General features: G+C 44.8%; 1 protein-coding gene and 1 non-coding gene across 2 annotated transcripts in view; one reads left to right on the plus strand and one right to left on the minus strand.

Annotated features, from left to right (window-relative positions):
• The window catches only part of LOC130681114 (synaptic vesicle membrane protein VAT-1 homolog-like), a 45,660-nt gene that overhangs the window by 15,812 nt on the left and 7,629 nt on the right, over window positions 1–22,219 (minus strand). The window contains exons 3-5 of the mRNA XM_057493310.1: window positions 21,840–21,972; window positions 8,665–8,794; window positions 4,653–4,868 (exon numbers count right to left, since the gene is read on the minus strand). Of these exons, the coding sequence (XP_057349293.1) occupies window positions 4,653–4,868; window positions 8,665–8,772 (324 nt within the window). The 5' untranslated portion in view covers window positions 8,773–8,794; window positions 21,840–21,972. The remainder of the gene's footprint in view (window positions 1–4,652; window positions 4,869–8,664; window positions 8,795–21,839; window positions 21,973–22,219) is intronic.
• LOC130681177 (small nucleolar RNA SNORA15) lies at window positions 5,472–5,609 on the plus strand. The gene has a single exon (XR_008994232.1). It is a non-coding gene; the product is annotated as a small nucleolar RNA SNORA15 (small nucleolar RNA).

Below are 22,219 nucleotides of genomic sequence, written 5' to 3' on the forward strand. Positions count from 1 at the left end.
AGTGTGAGGTCAGATGGCTTACTACGGTTGTAAAGAGAAGATGTGGGGAGCAAAGCAGGAATTCCGGACTCGTCCAAGAGTGATAAAGTAAAGCCTGCGGAGGACCGTCTGTTTCTGCTTTGAAGAATACTTTTTGGATTTGGGAAATCAAACACGGCCACTAACTTAATGGCTTGCAAGCTACTTTAAGTAATGGAATTGTGTCTACCTGTAGTTCACATTTTGATGATAACATACTCATTTATTAATTCCACATACGTAATAAATGTACTCTCCTGTATGTAATTAAGAACCTCATTATCATTACACAGATGCTGTCTGCCTGGAACAGGTGAAGTTCATCAATTTAAATTGACCAAACGATTGGCAAACACTCACTCCTTCCGGGACTCTGCTCTGTGTGCTGGAAGCACAGACACATCTAAGACCCACTGTGACCTCGAGAAGATCCGTCTGGATGAGAAGACCTGGATGTGGGTGACTGTAGCTTGCTAGTGCCTGGCATATGGAGAAGGCAGTTAACACGTATCTGTTAGATGGATGGGTGGACGGATGGATGGATGGATGGGTGGGTGGATGGATGGATGGATGGGTGGATGGGTGGATGAAGTCTGGTGAAGTCATTGTTTATCTGTAAAACAATGTCAAACATGTAGAGATGAGAAAGCAGGGAAGGCTTCCAAGGGAAAGTAGCATTTAAATGATGAATAGGAGTTGCCAGGCAGAAAAATAAGGGAATCTAGCAAAGGCTGTCAGGTTGCAAAGTATGTGGCCGCAAGGGGAGATGACAGACAGGCATGGCTGGAGCTGAAAGGGTTGGCAGAGAGATGGTGGGGAAAGGTGATTGAGTTCACCTTTGGCTGATCACGAATGACTTGTTCAAAGGGTTTTGGTTTCCCCAAAAGCAGATCCTAAGATGAAGATTTGTGTGCAGGTGGTTTATGTGGGACTTGATCCTGCAAGTAAGGTGAAGCAGTGGTATTGAGACAGGCAAGGGAGGAGAGCCTATAAAATGTGTTACCCTGTGCCCAGCGGAGCTCAGCTCTGGTGGGGACCCCCTGAGAGATCACGCAGACCACACTTCCCAGTTCTTCCCCCGCAGCCGGTGGCTGCCCCCGACTCCCGTCCCTCACCTGTTGACAGGTGCTCCTGGGCGTTCTAACTCCTGTACATTTCCAGCCTGCCCCAAGCAAGGACCAAGCTGCAAGCCAGAAATGACCTTGGGCAGAGAGCTGAAGGAATCTGCAGGCAGGGACCGGGCCTGTGCACTGGCCTCGGGGTGAGGGTAGGGGTGGGCATCCAGGGTGTCAGCCCCAAAGCCTGGCTATCTCAGTGACAGGCTAGATCTCAGCAAGCCCGCTCTGTGATGAGACAAGGAGGACAGTCCTCTTCCAGTGCCTCCATGCCATCAGCAGTCCCTGCTCGGGGTGTTTGCTCTTTCACAGCCTGCAATGGGCTTTCTTGCTTTTCACAGAACTGCCTCCTTGTCTCCGCTTAAATGTCACCCACTCAGTGCTTTATTCTCTATGATAGCATGTTGATCCTTTCCATATGCATATATAATATATACACATATACATATGCATGTTTATTCTCTATGATAGCATGTTGATCCTTTCCATATGCATATATAATATATACACATATACATATGCATGTTTGTGCATATATTATTTATACATAGACAAATATATGGACATATGAACCTACACTGATTATTTGGCTATATGCCTATCTCCTTTATTTGCCACTGCATTATAGACACCTAGCATGCTGCCTGGCACATAGTAAGTGCCTGCTGGGCGAATGAATAGGGCCCATCACCAGCCTCATGTACTTTATGGCAGAGGAAGGCCGTCTTCCACTGTCCCCCCTCCATAGCACCAGACTTGAAGTTCCTGTCATCTCTCCATGCTGTGGCTGAGGAACAACCCTGAGCAGCAGGCGCCTGGCCCTGGAAATGGGAGTCCTGGTCTTGGTGTTGAACTTGGAGCCTGTTTCTCATCACAGGGATTCTAGAGAGCAGGGCCTCACTTTCCTTGAGGCTTAAGGTACTTGCCGTCCTTAATGCATTCCTGATGGGATGCATCTCCTAATCACCTCCAATCCAGGATTTCAGCCCCACTAATCTAAGTGATCCCCCAGAAGGGTTACACCTTTTTTGTGGGAGATCTTGGGAGTCCCTGGGAAGTAAGAATTGACAGATAAAATCCACGTCTGCTTATCTGGCAGCCGTCCTGGGCCTGACCTTCTGTTAGAGGCAGGAAGTAGAGGGGTAACATGCCCACCCCTCTCAGCCAGCATGGGGCATACCCACCACCTTGCCCGCCCTACGGCTTTCCCCCTGCCCTCCTGCTGCTCAGCCGGCTTCTCAGAAGCCAAGATGACACTACAGGCCATCAAAAAAGGCAGCTTGCAGCAAGGCCACTCTGACGCTCCAAAAACAGGAGAGCAGGCAGAAGCGATGAGCAGGATGGGTTGGGCCTCTCCCTGCTGTCTCCCTCCACGCTTCCTGACCTGCCTTAGCGGTTTAAGACAGGCTTTGTGGAAGAGCCCTCTGGGGGTGGAAGGCCTCCGTCTTGGCCAACTATGCAGCTGTGGATAACGGCCTTCCCCTCAGCAAGCCTCAGTTTCCTCAGTCTCACCATGGGGTGATAACAGTATATACCTCACAGGGTTGTTGTGAGCGTACAGAAAGAATGAGTGCAAGGCACTTGGCATCATGCTTGTAGAAAAATTAAGCAAAAACCAATTCCCATGCTTCATTTTACACATATATAATATTCATAAAATCCACAAAATTTGAAAAATTGTCAATTGACAATGAAAACAACTTAACTGCTACTAGGTATTACCTTGGGTCCCATTCATCCATCAGCTTATCCTTTCAAAGAGTTATGAATAAAATTCAGTGAGTGGAGCTGGAGGAGGGAGAGGGGAGGGTGGTTCAGCCGGCCTCCCAGGTGGGCCGGGGTCCGCGTGCCTTACCCGCGCCCACCTCTCGCCCTGCCGTCACCTAACCCATCCCCGCAGCCCCATGCTCTCCTTGGGCTGCTGCGCGTTTTTCTTGGCAACCTAGAAAACTCCTGCTTATCCATAAGAATTCTGCTGACAGACTATCGCTCCCCATAAAGAATTCATCATTCTTTCCCCCAAATTATTTTCATTGCTTCTAATAGTGTGGACTTCACACTCTGCTTCACATATTCTCAGTTATAAGTCAGTTACTTATCTGACTCCTACCGAGAACTAGGCGTCCTCCCATCAACACCCTGGGTGGTCAAGTGGAAAGAGAACAGGTTTTGGCATCAGCCAGATGAGGGTATGAGTCCTAGTTCTCTATACTTGTCTCTAATACTTGTACGCTGAGCACGCTCAGATCATAAATACCAGCAATTCAAATGGCTTGCTTGCTGTTTGTAGATTCACTGGCACTGAAATCTATTTCTTTGCAGAGGGATATTTAGCTTTTGTTTTATCTTTACTCATGGTCAAAAGACAATAGCGACTTTGCTAACATGATTGAAGATATTCCTCTCAAAGAATTTCTAAAGCTTGCATGTCTTTTTGCCTTCATGTTTCTGTGTGTGAGCTGGTCTCCTTGGAAAGCCAAGACAGCGATGTGCTTTATACCAAGCAGTGGTTCGATAGTTATAGAAATTCAAGATTGAAAAAATTAATGTTAACAAAACATCCAGTGAAAACATCTTCAAGATAGACCCAGCCAGAAGAATTCATCTCTGAGTTCATCAAATCACAGAATCACCAACACCGAGAAGCTCTCAAACCCTACTAGATGGTGTTATCAGGACATTCTCTTTTTAATCTTTGTGCCCATAGTATGTACTCAATAAATGCTTGATGAATTAACGAATAATCCCTCTCACTCTCAGAAAGACTAGGATTCTTCTCCAATGCCAATAGACCATGATGAGAACTCAGTGCTTGCCTCTGGCAGGCATACAACATGTGCTGAATAACTGGCACTGACGTACATCCAAACCATGGAAGAAATTTCTGCCATCCCTGAACTGCACAGAGGTGATTTTTATTTCCATTATTTTTCCCCTAGTCAAAGACACATGTGACAGGTGACATTCGCCTGTGCACTCACTCTCGTCGGGGTACTTGGGTTTATGTGTAATTCCTAGTGTGCTTGTACAGTCTCCAGTCACCTCTCTCCCACTTAAGAAAATATAACAGAACACATGAATAATGATGTCAGTAATATGGGAACTAACTCAAATCCATGGCAATTTATTGAAAAAGTAGATCATCCACCATTTTGGTATTTCAGGTAATATTTACAGTACATGAGTGATGAGGCGTCTCACAATGACTGGCATGACAGTTCATCGGAGCACCAGGACTTAGAGCCCTTCTCCATAGAAACCACCTGTGACACCCACTGAGCCCCCACGTGCCATCTTGGAGTCCTTCCCAAACTCCGGAGAAACCAGCGCTAGGCTCACCCTGCCTCCAATACAGTCACCTATAGGAGCCCCGCCATCCACGTGGCCTTCACCAGAGCAGTACAGCTCATCCGTACTGACGGACATGCCACCCAGGAATCTCATCGGCAGCTGCTGCTCCACTCTCACTGCTACGACTTCCAGGAAGACGACTCACACGCACAGGCACCACCAACTTACCACACCGCCACCAGCCGAGTGCACGAGCACGCACGTCCCCTCCCGGAGGCTGGCAACTTCGAAGAGCATCATGTAGGCTGTGACCAAGTTCATGGGGAACGCAGCAGCCTCAGAGAAGCTCATGACATCTGGGATCTTGTAGACAAATTCCACTGGCGTGCAGACCACCTCTTCCCAGGCATCGTAATTGACGAATGCCATGACACGGTCCCCAATCTGGGCATGGGAAGCACAAGGTCAGTGGAGGTTTCTTAATCTGTTTAGAGGAATTTCTCAAATACTCTTTAAGAATCTGATGAAACGTATAGATTCCATCCCAGAAAAAACAAAACAAAACATTGAAACCCTCAAATATGCACACCTTTACCTGCCCTGAACTGCAAGGCATGGGTGGGTACGCTGAAGCCCATCTAGGAAAACTTCTCAGGGGCCATGGAGGCCAGGTTCTCTACCCTCTTCTTGAGCATAAACAGACAACATGCATGGGCAAGGCCAGGAGTCACCTACTCTCCTCTGTCCCCCGCCACCCTGGGAGCTTCCCTGCCAGGCTCACTCACTGTATTATTTACATCAAAGGTTAGCACTGGGTTACTACTAATTGCAGGGGACGTGACACATGGTGCATCGGAAGAGCCATGTAAACCTAAGGGCGGGAGACTGAACCAGAGTAACCCGGTTAGGGCAAAAATAGGAGCATGCCACCAGGTGTGAGCAACAACAGTGAACATTTTAACGTCTTGGATACATATTACATGGTAGGTATTGTCTAAGGGTGTCACATGTTCAGACTCATGTAATCCTTACAGAACCCCTCTGAAGGCATGGCTGAATACTTTTTATCAGTATTTTATATAGCCAGACACCATGCAAAAAGAAAGAACAGTCTTCCCTTTAAAGTGGTTATGATGGTCTGCTAAGTATTTTCCTAGCAGATCACTATTAAAGGGAAATACAAACCCAAGAACTGTTACCAATAGCTTGTATGAGCTGCCGAGTGCCAGTTAAATTGAACCGTTCTGCTATTTGAAGTTAATTGCATGTGCTAAGACTTTCAAATGCAATCTTCAAATTGCTGTGGTCATAGTGAGTTCTCCATAAATTAATGGCTTTCCTGTATGTGTGTTTTAGTTTATGTATATTTTTACAATTGACTCTCCTGTTCTATTTTCCTTTTAGCTTAGCATTTCTCTCTACCCCTACTCAACAAACAACAACAGAAACCTCCTATGAGATGAATCCCACAAGAGCCCCGGTTTACCGATGGATGACTATAGATTTCACAGACAGTTAAAAGGAGGCAAAGAGAGATTACAGCACATGCTCCAAGTCATGTAGCTAAAGAGTAGCTGGGCCAGGATTTGAATCTAGGCAGGCTGATTCCAAATAAAAATAATTAATTCATTACACCTGACAAAAGTGCTGCCAAGAAGACAGAGTTATATAAGGATGTACAAAAGGGGATCCTACCCAGTCTGGAAATATTAGTTTAAGTGTTCATATCTCAGTTTCCTCAACTCTAAAATGGGAATAATATTAGGAAAGGGTCTTTATGAAGATTAAATAACATAATATGCATGCAGTGCATGTCGCACCGTTGCATGTAAAAGGAGGAGAGAGCAATCAGTGTTACTCTTAAAGTGAACAGTTTGGTTTCTGATCTCATGGAGTTCACAATTTACTGATCAAAAGCTAAATACAGACCCACTATATTTCATGAAGCAGAAGGAATAGCTATTTAATGAAAGAACTGATGGGAAGGAGAGGCTGTGCTCCTGGCACAGTGAGTGTCCCAATTCCTGGAAAGGTTAAAGACCAAATGATGACTGTCAGGAATATCATCTTAAAGGATATTTAAGACCAGAGGATAACTGAGGTCTGACCCTGACATCCTCTGCTGCACAGGATCATGAAAACCCCAAGATGCGTGACAGCACAGAGGAGCCGACTGCCTCCGGAGCTGCTGCACCAGCTCTCTCGTTCAGCTTTGCGCCATCTCTAACATTTCATTATCAAAATGGCAAAAGTGGCTAAGCCACAGCATCGGCCCCAGGCTGAGTCCAGGAGGAGGCAACTTAAAAAAATACATATCCAACTTCACCTCATTATTTGATTCTTTTAAGAAACAGAAATGAGTTCTGGGTGACTGAGCCCAAATTTTTCTTTTACTGCTGCACCCCTGGCAACACCTTCTCAAGCCTCCCTTGCAATGGATGAAACCAAGGGAGCTATTTAGGGTTCTGCCACACAGAATCCCACCTCCGGCCTGATGGAAGGTCTTATGTAAAAACTATAGAAGGAAAATTGTATTGATTTTCTTCCAAATCACACCGACTGGAAACCTGTAGATGGCCTCTTGTATTTTATTTGTGCAGCTGAAAGTCATTAGCGGGGAAATGGGGTGAAAGGGGGGTTGACAATAAGCAAGCCAGGGCTACTCAGCAGAAGAACCTCGGTAAGGGAAAACAGATATGATCAAGTATAGTAAGTCCTCCCTCTAAACCAAGGCCAACAGCATCCTTAATCCACTCTAATGTTCTGCAATAATGGGTTATTTATCCATGCTCAGGATTAACAGAGGAGCTCGCGGTCCTGTGGGACCATGTGTAGGAGTGAAGAACACAGAGTATTTCTTATACACAGCTCTTTCAGGGAGACGGTGCTGCCTCTGATTATATTGCTTACCTGGGGACAGAAAATGTAAACGTCTTATGAAAGGAAAGAAAAAAAGTGCATTTATTTCCTCTTAACATTTTTCTGCTGTTTGACCTGGAAACCACTGACAAAAAGACTGAGATTTCCAGACCTTCATCAGAGTGAATTTGGAGCATATAGATATTCCCAGAGTATACTGAAGCTCAGGTGCACGAGGACTGAGACAGCAGTCTAGTCTTGGCTAGATTGAATGCCAAGGGCACCCTGGCATTGCACGCTGCAGGGTTTTCTTCCCAGCATCTAATATGGCAGCATTTGCAGGTTGAGAGTAGGGATGAAGATCATGGCATTGCAGGAAGAGTAAAGAGACTAGTGACTTGAATCCACGTCCAACTCTTACTAACTCCTTTCTGACCTTCTGAACCTCATTACTTGCTGAACCCTCCTGAACCTCATCTCTGAGCAGGTAATAACAGCCTTAACCTTGTAGGGTTGTGGTGATGCTCAGAAAGATAACTTGCCCAATTTCTGGTTATGGTGGATTCTCAAATGCTAGCTCCACTCAGCGCTCCCTGGGGAAGCACTTAGTTATAAGCAAGAGCTCTTGGACCTGATTTCTATTGGCTTTTCTCACTCAGAACTGCTGCGATTCTGGGCAATTGATTTGCCCCAGTTTTTATAGACTGGATCCTATTTGATTTGTACAACAATGGTAGGAAGGGTCATATATCTTTTCACCGATCAAAAATTTTTATTATGGAAAATTCTGAACATGTACAAAATAGTCAGAGTAATTTAATAACACTTTGAATCAATTGCGCCACTCCAGAAGTCATCAACCCATTGGCCAATTCTGTCCTCTGGCTTTAAAATCTCCATTCAAAGTGGTACGTCCCCAATGTCTGGAATAATGATTTATAAATGGTCACTTCAATGCATCACGTTAAGTATATATGTAAAGGAATCGAATCATAAAATACAGAGGCTATTTCTCCCCAACTTTTGTGTTTTGCAAGTGATTTTTGAACCTGATGTGATAAGACAATGGTGGGCATGGGCCAGGGGAGGGAGGGTGCACACTTAGTTACTCCAAGGCTAAATACTCTTATTAATAGCTATGTAACGTGAGTAAAGAAGTCCTCTGGCTACTTCACCAGATGGTTGCCGGAAACAACCAAGATGGTACACAAGAGAGGTGCGGGACATTTAGAAAGTCCTATCATTTATAAACATTGTTAATAAAGCTAATAAAACAATAACATGCATCATAGATTATTTCAAGCATTTGTTGTATAGTCTTTTATAATCTCAATGGATTCTGGATAAATATTACTCTTTCAGCCAGAAGTCAAAATATTACCTCATATCCTCTCATGCTGTCCCCCAGAGCTTCAGCAATCCCGGAGCACTTGAACCCCGGCACCAGGGGAGTCTTGGGAGGGTTGTCGATATTCCCTTGTTGCACCATCACGTCCAGGAAGTTTAAACCACTGTGAACCCCAAGCGTGAAAAGAGAGAAATTCAAAACAAGATGCCAAAAAACTCACTGGCTTGACTTTTCTCTCCTTCCGGACCCCTCCCTGCCTTGCTCCTCCCCCATCCCTCTCTACTGTCTTTTCTTTCTGGAAAATGGGCCTAATCACTTGGCCAGATGTCATCCATAAAGGAGAACAATGATCTCTCTAGACAAGTTAAGCTCCCCTGGCAGGCCAAACAGCAGTTGCACAGTTTACAGGAACTCCAAAGACAGTGCCTTTGTCCCCTCTCACTGCCTGCTTCCTCTTAGTTTGAAAACACAAACTGACTAGCTTGGTCACTAGCCATTCCAGCACTTAAAAGAGGGTAAAAAAATACGCCAGGAAGATGTTATAAGGAGACACAGGAAAAGCAGCCAGACACGATGGCCATCGGCTAGGCTATGAGAAAGCAAGAAAGAGAAAACAGACCCACTAAAATGTCTCTAAACAAGTGTCACGCCTCAACCATCACGCAGACTTAACCCAGCCCAGGGTGCCATAAACAGCACCCAGAGTGGTGACTGTGATCCAAGAGACCCCATTTTTTTCCAGCTGGAGGAGGGTGACTCGAAGAGGGCTCAAAGGGGTGGACCCGTGGATATGGGAATACTGGGGGTTTGGTTTCAAAATTCTTGGTTATCTCTGGATAAGAGAAATTAGATTATTTTCTATTAACATATTACTTTTGAAATAGTTATCATTAAAATATACTACAGTCATCATCTTGGAAAACCATCTACTTGATTTTAATAATGCCATCAATGCTCCCAATGGCTCTTACTTTTTTTAGAGCTACTCTTGGAAACTGCGCGGCACATTATTCACTAGTCAAATGAGAAAACACATCCCACGGAGTGTGTACTTTTCCCACCAAGTGTAGTTTTCATATACTTCCTGCTTTCATTAGCCACCGTCTAAAGAAAGACTCAGGTTATAGAAACCGAAGTCCTTGGTCCGGCCCAGGGTCCAGGAGCCCCTGGCCACAGCTTCTCCTCCGAGCAAGATGGCTGAGCTACTTCTCACGCACGGCCTGCCCATTCCTCTCGTGCACTCTTTGGAGCCTGAATCGTCTAACTCTGCCTACATCCTCTGGTCTGTGCTCAGCAGCCTTATCCCCGGGGAGTGAATAATGACGAGGACGATGACTCCTTGAAAGGTGGGTGTAAGAGTCATCACCCTCTCAAGGTTTTCTGGCCCACTAATCAGGCAAGCATCACACGTTGTCCCAGTTGCAGTATCTCTAACGTGTGCGTCCTTGGAGGCAGCCACATGCCTCATATTTCCTCGCTCCCAGAGTGCCTGGCATACATCAGGCCCACAGGAACAGACTAGGTACAGAAGTAGCATCTCTTGAATAAAGGAATATTCATGAATACTTAAAAATATGTACTGCCTGATTGAGTACTAACTTCTTTTAAAAGGCAGCCAAGGGATGCTCAGAGTCATGGACATACTTCTGAAATGTATGTGTAGACTTACAAGGGCCCTCCTTTGTTTTTAGGGTCACAGGATTGTCTGGAAAATTAACAAGAGTTATGCACTTATGCACGGTGCCAGGTACCTGTGTGCGTACAACAAATGCTAGCCTTTACGTCGGCATCTTCTGGTAAGAAGGCAGGAGTGCATGAGACATCGTAGGAAGACCCATTACACAAAGGTTAAAAATAGTTTCAGGCCTGAAATGGGAAAACTTCAGCTATCTGTAAGCATCGCTTCTGTGACACAGCCGGTTTTCCAACACAACTGAACAAATGCAGCATCACGGTGTAACAGGGAGAGGAATTTCCACGTCCCAAGTCAAACGCTCCCTACCATTTCACGCATATTGTAGCTCACTGTGTTTGTCTTTGTGTGATAAACCTATGATTTCCCAAGACCCCGATGGGTAAAGGCCAGGAGCAATGACTTGACAGTTCTGTAAATGTGCCAGCCCCTGGAGAAGGCTGCATCCTGGGTACTCGTCACCCTCCACCCAGCACGGGGTGGGCCCAGTGATGGCAGCTACTCAACACCAGTGAGAAGGGCTAAGGCTGGCTTCCGAGAAGCCTGTAGCATCCCCTTCCTCGGGGAGGCATGCAGCGATCCCGTCAGGATCCTGGGGACAGCCGCCCATCTTCAGGAAGGAAACAGGAAGCAGGTATATCCCAGGGGACAGGGGATGGGTCAGTGCTGTTTGTCTCAGCTGGAAGAGGGGGTAAACAGCTGCTAATGGAGTATATTTATGTTGTCCCTGCCCTGTGTCATGGCACGACCCGCGCACCTCATCCTGACACGGATGGGCACAGCTGGCGTTTACTGAGGGTTCAGTTTGTGGCAGGAACTGTACTGAGTGTTTTGCTTTTGTTATTTAAGACTCAATAATAGTCCTACGAGGCCTGAACTATTACACCCATTTCTCAGATGAGGAAACTGAGACTCCGCAAAATTAACTAAGTTGCTTAAGGTCATGTCTTTAGAACCTGTCAAAGTTAGGATTCAAATTCAAACATGTCGAGAACCCAAGTGCTAACAGAAGACATTCTGTGACCTCTTTGTGGGGACTTTCCCCACCATCTTTGGTAAAGGGTCATCCAAGGGCCCATGTTTATAACTTACCTCTTTGACAGCTGACAGCACCAGCAGCGAGCCCGGTACCGGAGGAGCGGCCATTCATAATCTCAGCAGGGACCCACTCCTTACTATGAAATAATTGAGCTGATCTAAGAACTGGATGTTCTTTCAAAATTATGAATTCGGAAACATGCAGCAAGAAAACGGCCTAGTATCAGAAAGGATGTCAAAATAAAAAATTGAGCTAGAGGGACCTACTGACCTTTGCTCTGAGAAAGCATTAAGTGAAAGAGTCAGAAGGTGAGGGAATTGAAAGAAAAGACATTCAGAGCGGTGGACTTAACCCAACAGCCTGCACTGCGGTGGACTTTACAAATGTCATTGCCGAGTTACTGAGAACGGGAAGGTCCAGTCTCTGTGCCCGGTGGGGCCAGGCCCCGGCACGCCTCCCGAGCTCTCATTTCCAAGAGCTCCTTTGTTATTTCACACACACCTTGATAAGAGAACCTCTTTCTTTGGCTGACGTGTGTGGTCTCTGCCTCGTGAAACCAAAAGATACAAAACCAAAACAAATACTAAACCAATAACCCTAAATCACCTACTGAACAGACATCATTGATCTCATGTTTTGTTTTGTTTTTTCAGACAAAACCAATAATACTGTTTAGAGATACTAAGTTATTTGTCCAAGGCCACACACACAGTGAATGGTGAGGCCATGGACTTAAACTTGGAACTGCTTAGCACTTTTCTTTTTTCCATCACAACAGGAAAAAACAGGGGCTTATCAAGCTATACAACTTCTTAATTATAGTTTCCAGTATTCTGTAGGATAATTTGATGTTCATTTAGAAATTTTTGGGTGGTGGTAGTGACTATGCCTGATGACTCAGACCTACAGAGTGGGTGATCTTCAGACATTACCTAATATTTATGTGGATCAGTGCAAAAGAAAATAGTGCTGGAAAGTGCTGGACACCATGTTCTGCTAGGGAGTTTTATTTTTCTTGATGATTGGTGTGATTTCAGTAAATAAGGCCTTTGTTTTTCCTCTCATACTAAATTATTACTGAAAGCCTAGGTATAAAGGGTATTTCCCGAGATACAACATCCTGAAGGAAGGAAGGCAGGGATTTGAGAAAGGGACCCTGAAAAGCTTGACAGATGAGGGATTTGATAGCAGATGCAGGGAAATGTGGGGACAATCTCTTTGAAAACTGATGCTTTCTTACATTTGCACTACAGAGTACAGTTGACACTTCCTCAACCTTGTAATAATCCGGAGAGGCAAGAAGTACAGCTACTGCTCTTCCCATTCAATAGATGTGAATACTGAGACGCCTTAGATAAGAAAGCTGACTTGTCAAAGACAACATAATAGGTACATGGCGGAGCTGAGATTTGAATCAAGGTCTTCACACTCCTTGCTTATTGTATATCCCATGCACTATGAAATGTCAGATGCAAGGAAATCAAATGTTGCGAAAAATCAGTAATTTCAAGATTTGGGAGCAAGAAGGTTAAGAAAAAGTGCAGAAAGGAAACAGATGCAGGCCTTATGGGTTCCAGTTCCTGTACTGCCATCGTTGAGCAGCGGGACCCGGGCTGAGTCTCTGCAGCCCTCCCCTGCTCTCATATTCTGGCCACCACCTGGGGGTCCTTTATCCTGTGGCTCTGCTTAAAATAGCATCAAATCAAAGCTTAGGCAGAGAGGCAGAGATGCTTGATGGTCTTGGGGAAACACACTGACTCGGGATGCTTAGATCTTGTCTAGAAGCTAAAGGAAGGCAAGCTCACCTTGGCCTCTATATTTCCTGTTATCTGTTAAGTGATGGTTGTCAGCCTTGTAACATCTCATGAGAAATGTCTGGCTGTCTTCATTTTATGTGTTGCTGTGATGATGATGCTACATGTTAGGTATTAAAGTCTGGGCCATTTTAGTCTTCATTTTGAGCAAGAGCAGGGCTAGACCTAGAGAAAATAAAGTACCAGTCCAAGGCCATATGGCAGGTTCCTGCACTGTGACACAAGCCCTTTTCACCTGACTTCCAGGCTTGAGTGTTTGACTGGTAGGGTGTCGTTCTGTTATCTACAGACTGTGGTAGGCTGCTGTGTCTTCTTGTCACCGCAACTCAGCGATCTGGGATCTGTTCGTTGCTTTTGGATGTGCTCAGTATATCAAAGAAGACACAAATGATTTCTTAAAGGACACCACTAAGTAGACGACAGAAGAACCAGCCCAGCTATAATTTACTGATTTTCTAATTTGAGACAAAATTGGCCCAAAGGAGTTTAGCAAAGCAGACACGCAGAGAAGGAGAATATCCCCCGTATTGCATTCTCCAGGTGAAAGGAGGGTTAGGGGTCGCCCATAGGAAAGGAGTTTCGATCTCCTGCCATCTCTTTCCTTCGTCAAGTTGTCAGGATCCCCAGTACTGACGATGGGAATCCAAACGTTGTCAGACCATTATACAGAGAACAGTAGGAGGAACAGCAGCTTAGCCTCTACTGATGCTGAAGCACACATTTTGAACTCATACTCAATAGGAATCCCGTCTTGCCCCATCACTGGTTCCGTTGAGAGACAGCCAGCCAAAGAAATGGCATTCAGAAAGCCACCGTGTTTCTTCCTTTGAGTGTATCATTTGTTACAATAGATGTTTGATTCTTTATAAAGACAGAAGTATTTCTCCTCAAATCTCAGCACAAAGATTGGTTGTATGGGGTCTTACAGGCCCAGTTCTATGGATAAACTAATTAAATTTCTTTCTTTCCATTGGCTATTAGGAAGCTCGGATCCAAATTTGTAAAACACACAGACACACACACACACACACTCGGATCCAAATCTGTAAAACACACACACACACACACCCAAACTCCCACACACATACACTCTCTCTCTCTCTCTCTCTCTCTCCGAAGCTGCAGGGCTCTGTGGCATTCATTCTCTATGTGATTCTAGATTCAACTTCATCTTAACTTACTGAATGCTTCAGAGTTTCCATTTTCTTAAATCATAAACTCTTTTCTGGTGGATCTCAAACTTGATCATGCATCAAAATTTCCAGGAGGTTTGTTAAAACACAGATTGCGGGACCCCTATCCCCAAGTTCTTCTGACTTAGTGGGTCTGGGTGAGGTGCATGAATTTGCATTTCTAATAAGTTCTCAGGTCCTGCTGCTGCTGATCTGGGGACACACTTGAGGAGCTGTTGCTGTATCGTTTCTTTTTAAGCTATTTAAAGTCCTTTTTGGAATGAGGCAAGGTAAAAATTAATAGATGATGATTAAATAGATAAGAAAATGAAAAGTGCTCTCGTTGTCCTCTAGAGCAGTTGAACTTCTTGATCCTAGTCCAAAGGATTATATTTACCCTTGTTAAATGTAGCCTTATTAGATCAGGTTCATCATTCCGATTTGTTTGGCTTGCTCTTGGATCCTAATTTTTTCATCCAAAAAATTGGCTCCTCCTCCTGGATTTGGGTCCTCTGAAAATGTGGTTATCATGCCATTAACTTCTATGTCCAAATTGCTGATAAAAATTATAGGTAGGCCTCACCTTCCTGGTTACTAAGGGTGTTTGTGAAGATGTCAGAGAAGGGATTTAAAACACAGGACTAGGTGACATGTTTTAAGTTTCTTCAAATCCTGAGCTCTTACAATTCTCTGAAACATCTCCAAGACACTGAATTCAAGTGTGACAAGTACTCAGTAAGTCCATGAGGCCTCTCTGTTTGTGGGGAACGGCAGTGAATTTCCCTTCCCCTATTGCAGTAATTCCTGACCATAGAGGGTGCTGCCTGATTGAGCTTCTTCTAGTACAATCACTTTCTGGATGCGTGTCAGGGTGATAATGGTGTACACATCCTGGCCCCAGCTCCGGGAGTCTCTTTTAGCCCAGGCACATATTCTCATGTGCCTTTAGGGTTGAAAATACTGCTCCATTGGCCCAAAATCAGCTTTCTGATCCCACAAAGAAAAATATCCAAGAGAGGACCTTTTCCATGATTCTCACATAGGGCTTTGTGACAGAAGGGACCCCAAGACGCTAGCAGATATCCAGAATCCTCCACTCTAATTTCTCTGGTGATAGGGCATAGGGACAAAAGGAATTATTTGTAGATAGGAATTGTAACATTCAGTAACAGCTAACATTTATAGGGTGCTTACTATATGGCAGGCATGGCATCAAGTGTTTTATGAGCATGGTTATCATTTAATGTGTACAACAACCATAACAATGCTAAGAGATAAACGTTACCCACAAAACCAAGACCATAGACATTCACAAGCCAAGGTGTGAAAGCAAGAAGTGAGACGGCAGAGACTGTGCTCTTAGCTAATTACTTTGCTCTCCTCTTGTGAGACTGTCACTCCGTTTTCCCAGTTACAAAAAGGAGACTTCTCGACCATCTGTCTCAGTGGGCACTTACTATATGCTGAGTGTATACTAAGTGTCCGATATCCACAGTTAAGGGGGACTTAAAATTCTCATGGGGAAACAGAATCACAAAAGCTGATTACATTACGGAGTGATGAGTGGTTCTGTACAAGTGCAGGCAGAGTGCTCACCCCACCACCACCGGGAGGTGTGCAATCACACAGACAAGCAAGCAGTCAAAATAATGACCCCAGAAAGGTTTTCCCAAAGAATTGTTCTCATGGTTCTCTGCAGTCATCAAAGTTAAATTTAAATCCTTAGCATTAGCTCTCTGGCTCTTCCTCAGGTGGGTTGCTCCATCTCCTCAAGCCTTAGTTTTCTCCTCTCAAAAAGGGGATAGTAACGTATTGACCCTATGGGGAGTTGGTGTGGATTGCATTGACAGTACATGTAACATAGAGTGCCTCGCGCACAGTAAGTCTCGGGGAGCATAAGCTATCGTTACCGCCACCACCGTCCTCATTATCACCATCACACCAAGGTGTCACAGGTCAGGGTCCCTGGGAAGCAGACTCTGAGGTGAGATTTGCGTGCGGGAGGTCTGACAAAGAGTCCTGTAGGGAACAGCGCCCGTTTTGGTGTGAGGGAAGCTGAACTGGATAGAAGGAGAAGTTGAACACTGATGTCATAGTTAAAGGGTCTCATTTTATCCAGAGAAAGTTCCATAGCTGATGGTCCCTGAATTCATCATGAATCGCGGCAAGGGCACGGGGCCTTTATACCCTGACATCAGCCAGTCATGGGACAAGAGCTGCCCCCAGGGAGCAGGTGCAACCTGGAGCAAAGAGGCTGCCTTCAGCTGAGGGCAATTCCTCAGGAGGGCTACAGAGCCAGCCGTCCGCAGCCATCACTCCCGGTGGTGGGGAGAATGAGTGCCAGGGTCCCCAAAGGGGGTCCCGGTGGGTGGACCCCAGCACCCAGTACAAGAGAGCTGGTGTGATCTTCCTTTTCAGAGTTTTAATCCCCTGTGGGCACAGAGCAGTTGTGACTGATGGCGGACATTTACGGAGCCCCTTAGCGTGGTGGTCTTTAAGGAGGAAAGGCTTACGGGTTCTTATAAATAATTCAGAGAAGCGGAAAAAAGAATGGTATCTTTAAATTGGGGCCCGAAAGAACGAGAGGAAAGGGCAATGGATGACTTGAACAGATCAACACATCAGTGACGCGACAGAGCCAAAGGAAAAAGAGAAGGGTACAGGCAAACGGTCATAATACACGCAGGACTGGCAACTCTTGGGGAAATCCATGAAGAAAAGTGGTTCAGCCCTTCCTACGTGTCTGCGGGAAGTACGGGATCCCAGAAGCCAGAGGAGACCCGGCCACAACGGGGGAGCACGGCCGAATCCCAGAGCGCGGGGTACAATTCCCGCCGCTTGCTGAGTGGCACGGCCAGCTTCCGGAGCAGCCCTGCCAGGGGGGCTGGGGGCCTGCCCGGAGGGAGGCTCTGCTCTGGGCCGAGCAGCACCAGGTGTGCCCTTCCTCGTCCTGCCCTAGCCTTGTGGCTGCTACCTGTGCTCACCCAAACATCCGACTCTAAATCCACGGTGTGGCCGAGAAGCAGATGTTTGAGCCATTCCCTCACTTCCCCAGATGTTTTCACTTTTGTTTCTTCATCTCAGCTGAAAACATGACAATGCCTAGAACAATCGGCATTGATCTCAGAAAATCTTGCTATTAATTTTTTTTTTTTTCTTTTTGGGTTTAAGGACTCATTTTGTTACCTTGAAACTGAGAGAATAGACTGATACAAATCTGCTATGGAAGACAAACATATACATTCATTGTCCTAGGCCAGGACAGCTTTTAGGCAAATCTCAAAGGGCATCTCTCCCTTCAGAACAGCAGAACTGTCCTGGGTGGACCTCAGGAGAGAGAGGCCACCTGCGCTCCGGGAGAGGTGGGAAGGCGCGTGTTGTGGGTACTCGGGTTCTCCTGACATTGTCCCTCAGTGTCGGGCTCCACATGACCCTCCTACCCTCTCCAATCACTATCTTTATTAAAAACAGACCACTGCAGCTATAGGACACATATGAAATTCTCTGACACATCTGGTGTTTTTTTGTAATCTACCACTTTATTTCTTAAGCAAATCATGCCATTGTCGCCCCACTCAGATCCCTTTAGCCATACAACTGGACTGGTGATGAGGGCATACAGCTGGGGCTACAGGTGTACAAATCTGTTTTATTTCCTCTGAGAAAGGAAATATATCTTTTGTCCAAATTACTATTCAAAACACACACATCAGTAGTATTTCAAACACAGAACAAAATGGCCAAGGAGATACACTGAGAAGCTAAATATCAAGAGCCCGTTTTCAATAGAAACAGAAAAGCCTATTACCGATGGGGACCAAACAAGGTCCCCTTGATGCCAAGAATAACCCCTTGGTGTTTGGAGCTGGAGTTATTTATTTACTCTCAGCTTCCCCTGGGAGAGGAATATATATTTATTCCTGAGAAGGTTTCTGAAAAGGTTAAAATTTCTACGCTCCCTGTTAGTGTTCACCAAGTCACTGACTTCAAACAGGTGCCTGGCAGTGATTGGTGACATAGAACATTCAATCTAATTCAATTTACATTCAACAGATCCTTCAAGGTTTCGGGGGCTTGGTTCAGACCCAGGGTGACAAGAATGACAGTGATGTCTCTGCTTCCCAGGAATGCAGAGATCAACAAATGAATCTCTCAGGAATGCCACTGGTCCCCAACAAGAGGTGGTACAAAAGTCATGGCTAGCAGAGAGAGGGCTCCCTCACCTTGCAGGAATCGTGGATGGAGGCCTCCATGGGAGAGTATACCCCTTAGGAATGGGGATGCCCTTTGCGCCTATTCTGCTAACTTCTCCAGCCTCCTGCCCCCCTCCATGGAGGGGAGAGGCCGTATCAGACAGCGCCAAGTGCTTTTAGCTTGACTTCTCACTGGAGACCCAGAGGGGCAGGGCGCCCTCAGAGGAATGGTCCATTTTTGCTATCACATGACACTAATCCTAAATTGTTGCTGCTGATAAAAATAATTTTTCATAAAACAGTTGTTTCAATAGGAAAAATGGAGCGATGACTAGAGCAGCATTGTCCCCTGGAACATTCTGCAATGTGGGAGCGTTCTGTGTCTGCGCCATCCGATGGGGCGGCCACTGGCCATATGCGGTTACCGCACACTTGAAATGTGGCTTGTGTGACCGGGGAACTGAACTTCCAATTTTAGTTCATTAACATTTAAATGCAATTAGCCTAAGAAGGAGGCAATACTGGAATCACCACTGGGCTCTCTCCCCCATAGACAGTGAGCACCTCAGAAGGGGGGACAAAGTCCTGTCTTAAAATCCACTTTGCAGTGCCCATTGCAACACAGGGCACACTGGTCTCACAATGACCCCTCCACTGAAGGTGTAAGTAGGAAGCAGGAGTGATTCAACCTCTGTCTTTCCTTCTTGCTAAGGAGAACCATCTCTCAGCCATGCATGGCAGCAGCCTTGTGTACACTGGTATCAGAGCACAACAGAGAAGACCAACGACCTTGATGACTGTGCTTCGGGGAGAGCAAACATCTACCCCTGGAAGATGAAAGGATAGAGGTGAAAGGCAAGCAAAGGTCGAAGCAAAAGATGAGACAGCAAGGGCAAGGTTGGAGAGTCTGGGAGAATTTGAAGAGCTCAGGGAGAGAGTTAGAGCAGGAGGCGTGTAGATGGGGATGTAAATGAGGAGAGAAAATTTTTGCGATGTTCTCTTTAGCACAAGGTCCAGTTTTGGGGTTTCCTAAAAGACTCAACAGAATTTGACAGTGCTTCTCATTATACTGAAGTTGGGCTTCTATTCAAGAGCCAACAGGCCTGGCTACATTAAGCATACAAAAGGAGAAGAGAATAAGAAAAGGAAAGAAAAATCTTAACAGAGAAAAAGGAGAAAGTCAACTTTCCTATGCATGGCAGGTTGAGGGTAGAGATGGTGGGGCTCCAGGGGGTGGAAGGGTGAAACTGCTTTTGCTGTTTCTTTCCTAAGAAGAGGCAGTCCCAGAGGCACAGCCATCTGGTTGCAGTCCGAGAAGGATGTGGAGGATCTGAAGCCAGATACATCCGAATGGGCTGTTAGGGGAAGGAGGGCATGTCCTTAGCTGCGTTATGCATCCCAGGTTTCACTAGCAAAATGTTGACTCAGAGTTTATAACAAGGTCCCCAATCGGAACAGTTTCAGCAAGTTTGGCTGGGAGGATGAAGAGAATCCAGTCACAAAATCATTCAGACCAATCATAGGAACGGTGGGTTTAATCGCTCCCCCACCAGCTGATTGAACTAGGTGTAGCATAGATAAATGAAAAGCAGTTCGTTCTGATCTTTCGACAAGGGATTTTTTTTTTCTTTTTCTAAAGCAAGTCTGTAGCTTGATGGATAGTCTATTCAAAAAGCAAATGTGTGTGCATTGGGAGGAGGTGGAGGGGGCTGTGTGGCATGCAGTTTGAAAGCCTCATTGGAGATCACTGTAGAATTCAGACTCTCTGGGCTAGTGGGGCTGCCCTACTACGAACCTACCTATGTGAAGAGCAGGTAAGCCTTCTAGGAGAAACAAAAAACCTCATCCTAAGGGAAATTCAAGGAGGAGAATATAAGCCCCGATGAAGATGCCTGTGGCAAAACAAAAGGAAGGCTTGATTCTGACTGTGGTATTTGCTAGGACTCAGATGGTCCTTCAACTCCAGACAGAGTAGTGACAAGTGGGTGTAAAATGTGTGAAGATGAGGTCCTCAAGGAAATGGATCCCACCAGCTCTACAACGCCTGCTTTGGACCCCTGGTGTTCTTCTCATTTGGCCTTAACGCTTAGTCCTTCTAAGTTCCAGTTTCTTCATTGGTAAAGTGGAGAAAACAAGATGTCTTTTATGAGGTTGCTGGGGGTGTAAACTAGATCATGAATGTGAAAGTGTCCTTCATGGGTCCTGGCACACAGCACGGGCTCAGTAAATGTTAGGCGAACGTAAAGACTACAGTAGACATTAAAATGTTTATTTTTAACAGAAAAATATCACTGGACACATTTGAAGCTACAAACCGCCAAGTCTCAAGATTTTTTTGGTCTGAAACCCTCAGTCATATAAACTTCTCCCCAGACAGTCATTGCCTGATTTCAAGAGGGACAATAGTTCCACCAAAATCCGTAGACCAGAGATTTTCCCTCACTGTAGATACAATAACTACATCTATTAATCACATAATATGCCCAGTTTAAGGGGAAAAAAAGATGTTTATATTGTAGCCATTGCCTCTCAAACATCATTTCTCTACAGAAATACCTAGACACATATTATTAATTAATTTTGTATATATACACGATTTATAAAAATAAATACAAATTTTTTATGAGTTATATTTATTAATCATCACATGAAAGGAAGTTTTATATCAATACCTCTACTATCCTGAAAAATAATGTTTGTGATTCTTACAGGGTGGGTGAATCGCACAGTGATTCAACCAGTTAAACTTACTCAATACATTCATGTCCATCCCTTCTGTATATTATTTTGAATATTTCTCTTGAATGCAGTCTATTTCAATAATTGTTACATTATTTCTAGAGTTTCAGTCATTATTAATCAATGATATATAATCAATAATAATTTAGCCTCTATTTTACAGTGTTTCGTCTCTTATACGTGTTTCAAAATCCAAAGATCAGCCCATCATTTTATGATATACAGATTTTGGTTGTTGCTGCAATTACAAACTTGTTCCTTGGAAAAGGACAATTGCATCTTTTGTCCCCATCAGAATATCAAGCCAGTCTTGCCCATATAAACCTAACACTTGGTCTTGGATAATCTTTCTAAAGGGTTTCATGGCAGTCAATGCAGTATCATCTTATTTGCACCTTTAAATATTTATTCATAATAACGGTCTATAAAATAAATTTAGAGACATAATTACAAATTGGCCACAATCACAATTTTTCATGAAGATAAAACTACTTAAAAACGGAGAAAGACATGAGCAAAAGTAAGTAGAGATGTTGAGAACTTGAAGAGAAAAACTACCTTTCTGTATGTAGCAGCGTGATTAAGAGGCTTGTCTTTGAAGCCGGAAAACACAGGTTTGGCTTCTAATGCTGCAACACAGGGAGATGTGAGTTGGTACGGTTTTTACATGCTGTGCCTAGGGTCTTGTCATCTGTAAAATAACAACAACAATACTTAGAGAGTTGAAGATACAATCAGTTGTGACATACAAATCAGTAACAAGTGAGTCTACTTTCATCATATATGAAGCATAATCTATAAACTTATGAACTCACTTGTTAACAGAAAATATATTTAATGAGTGTTTGTGAATGAAAAATCGTGAATATCAATGGTTATGTTAACAGTAACACAAATCTCTGATTTCCCTGCAGTGCCATCATATTCTAACTCTGACT

The sequence above is a fragment of the Manis pentadactyla genome, chromosome 15 (genome assembly GCF_030020395.1).
Source record: "Manis pentadactyla isolate mManPen7 chromosome 15, mManPen7.hap1, whole genome shotgun sequence".
NCBI lineage: Eukaryota > Metazoa > Chordata > Mammalia > Pholidota > Manidae > Manis > Manis pentadactyla.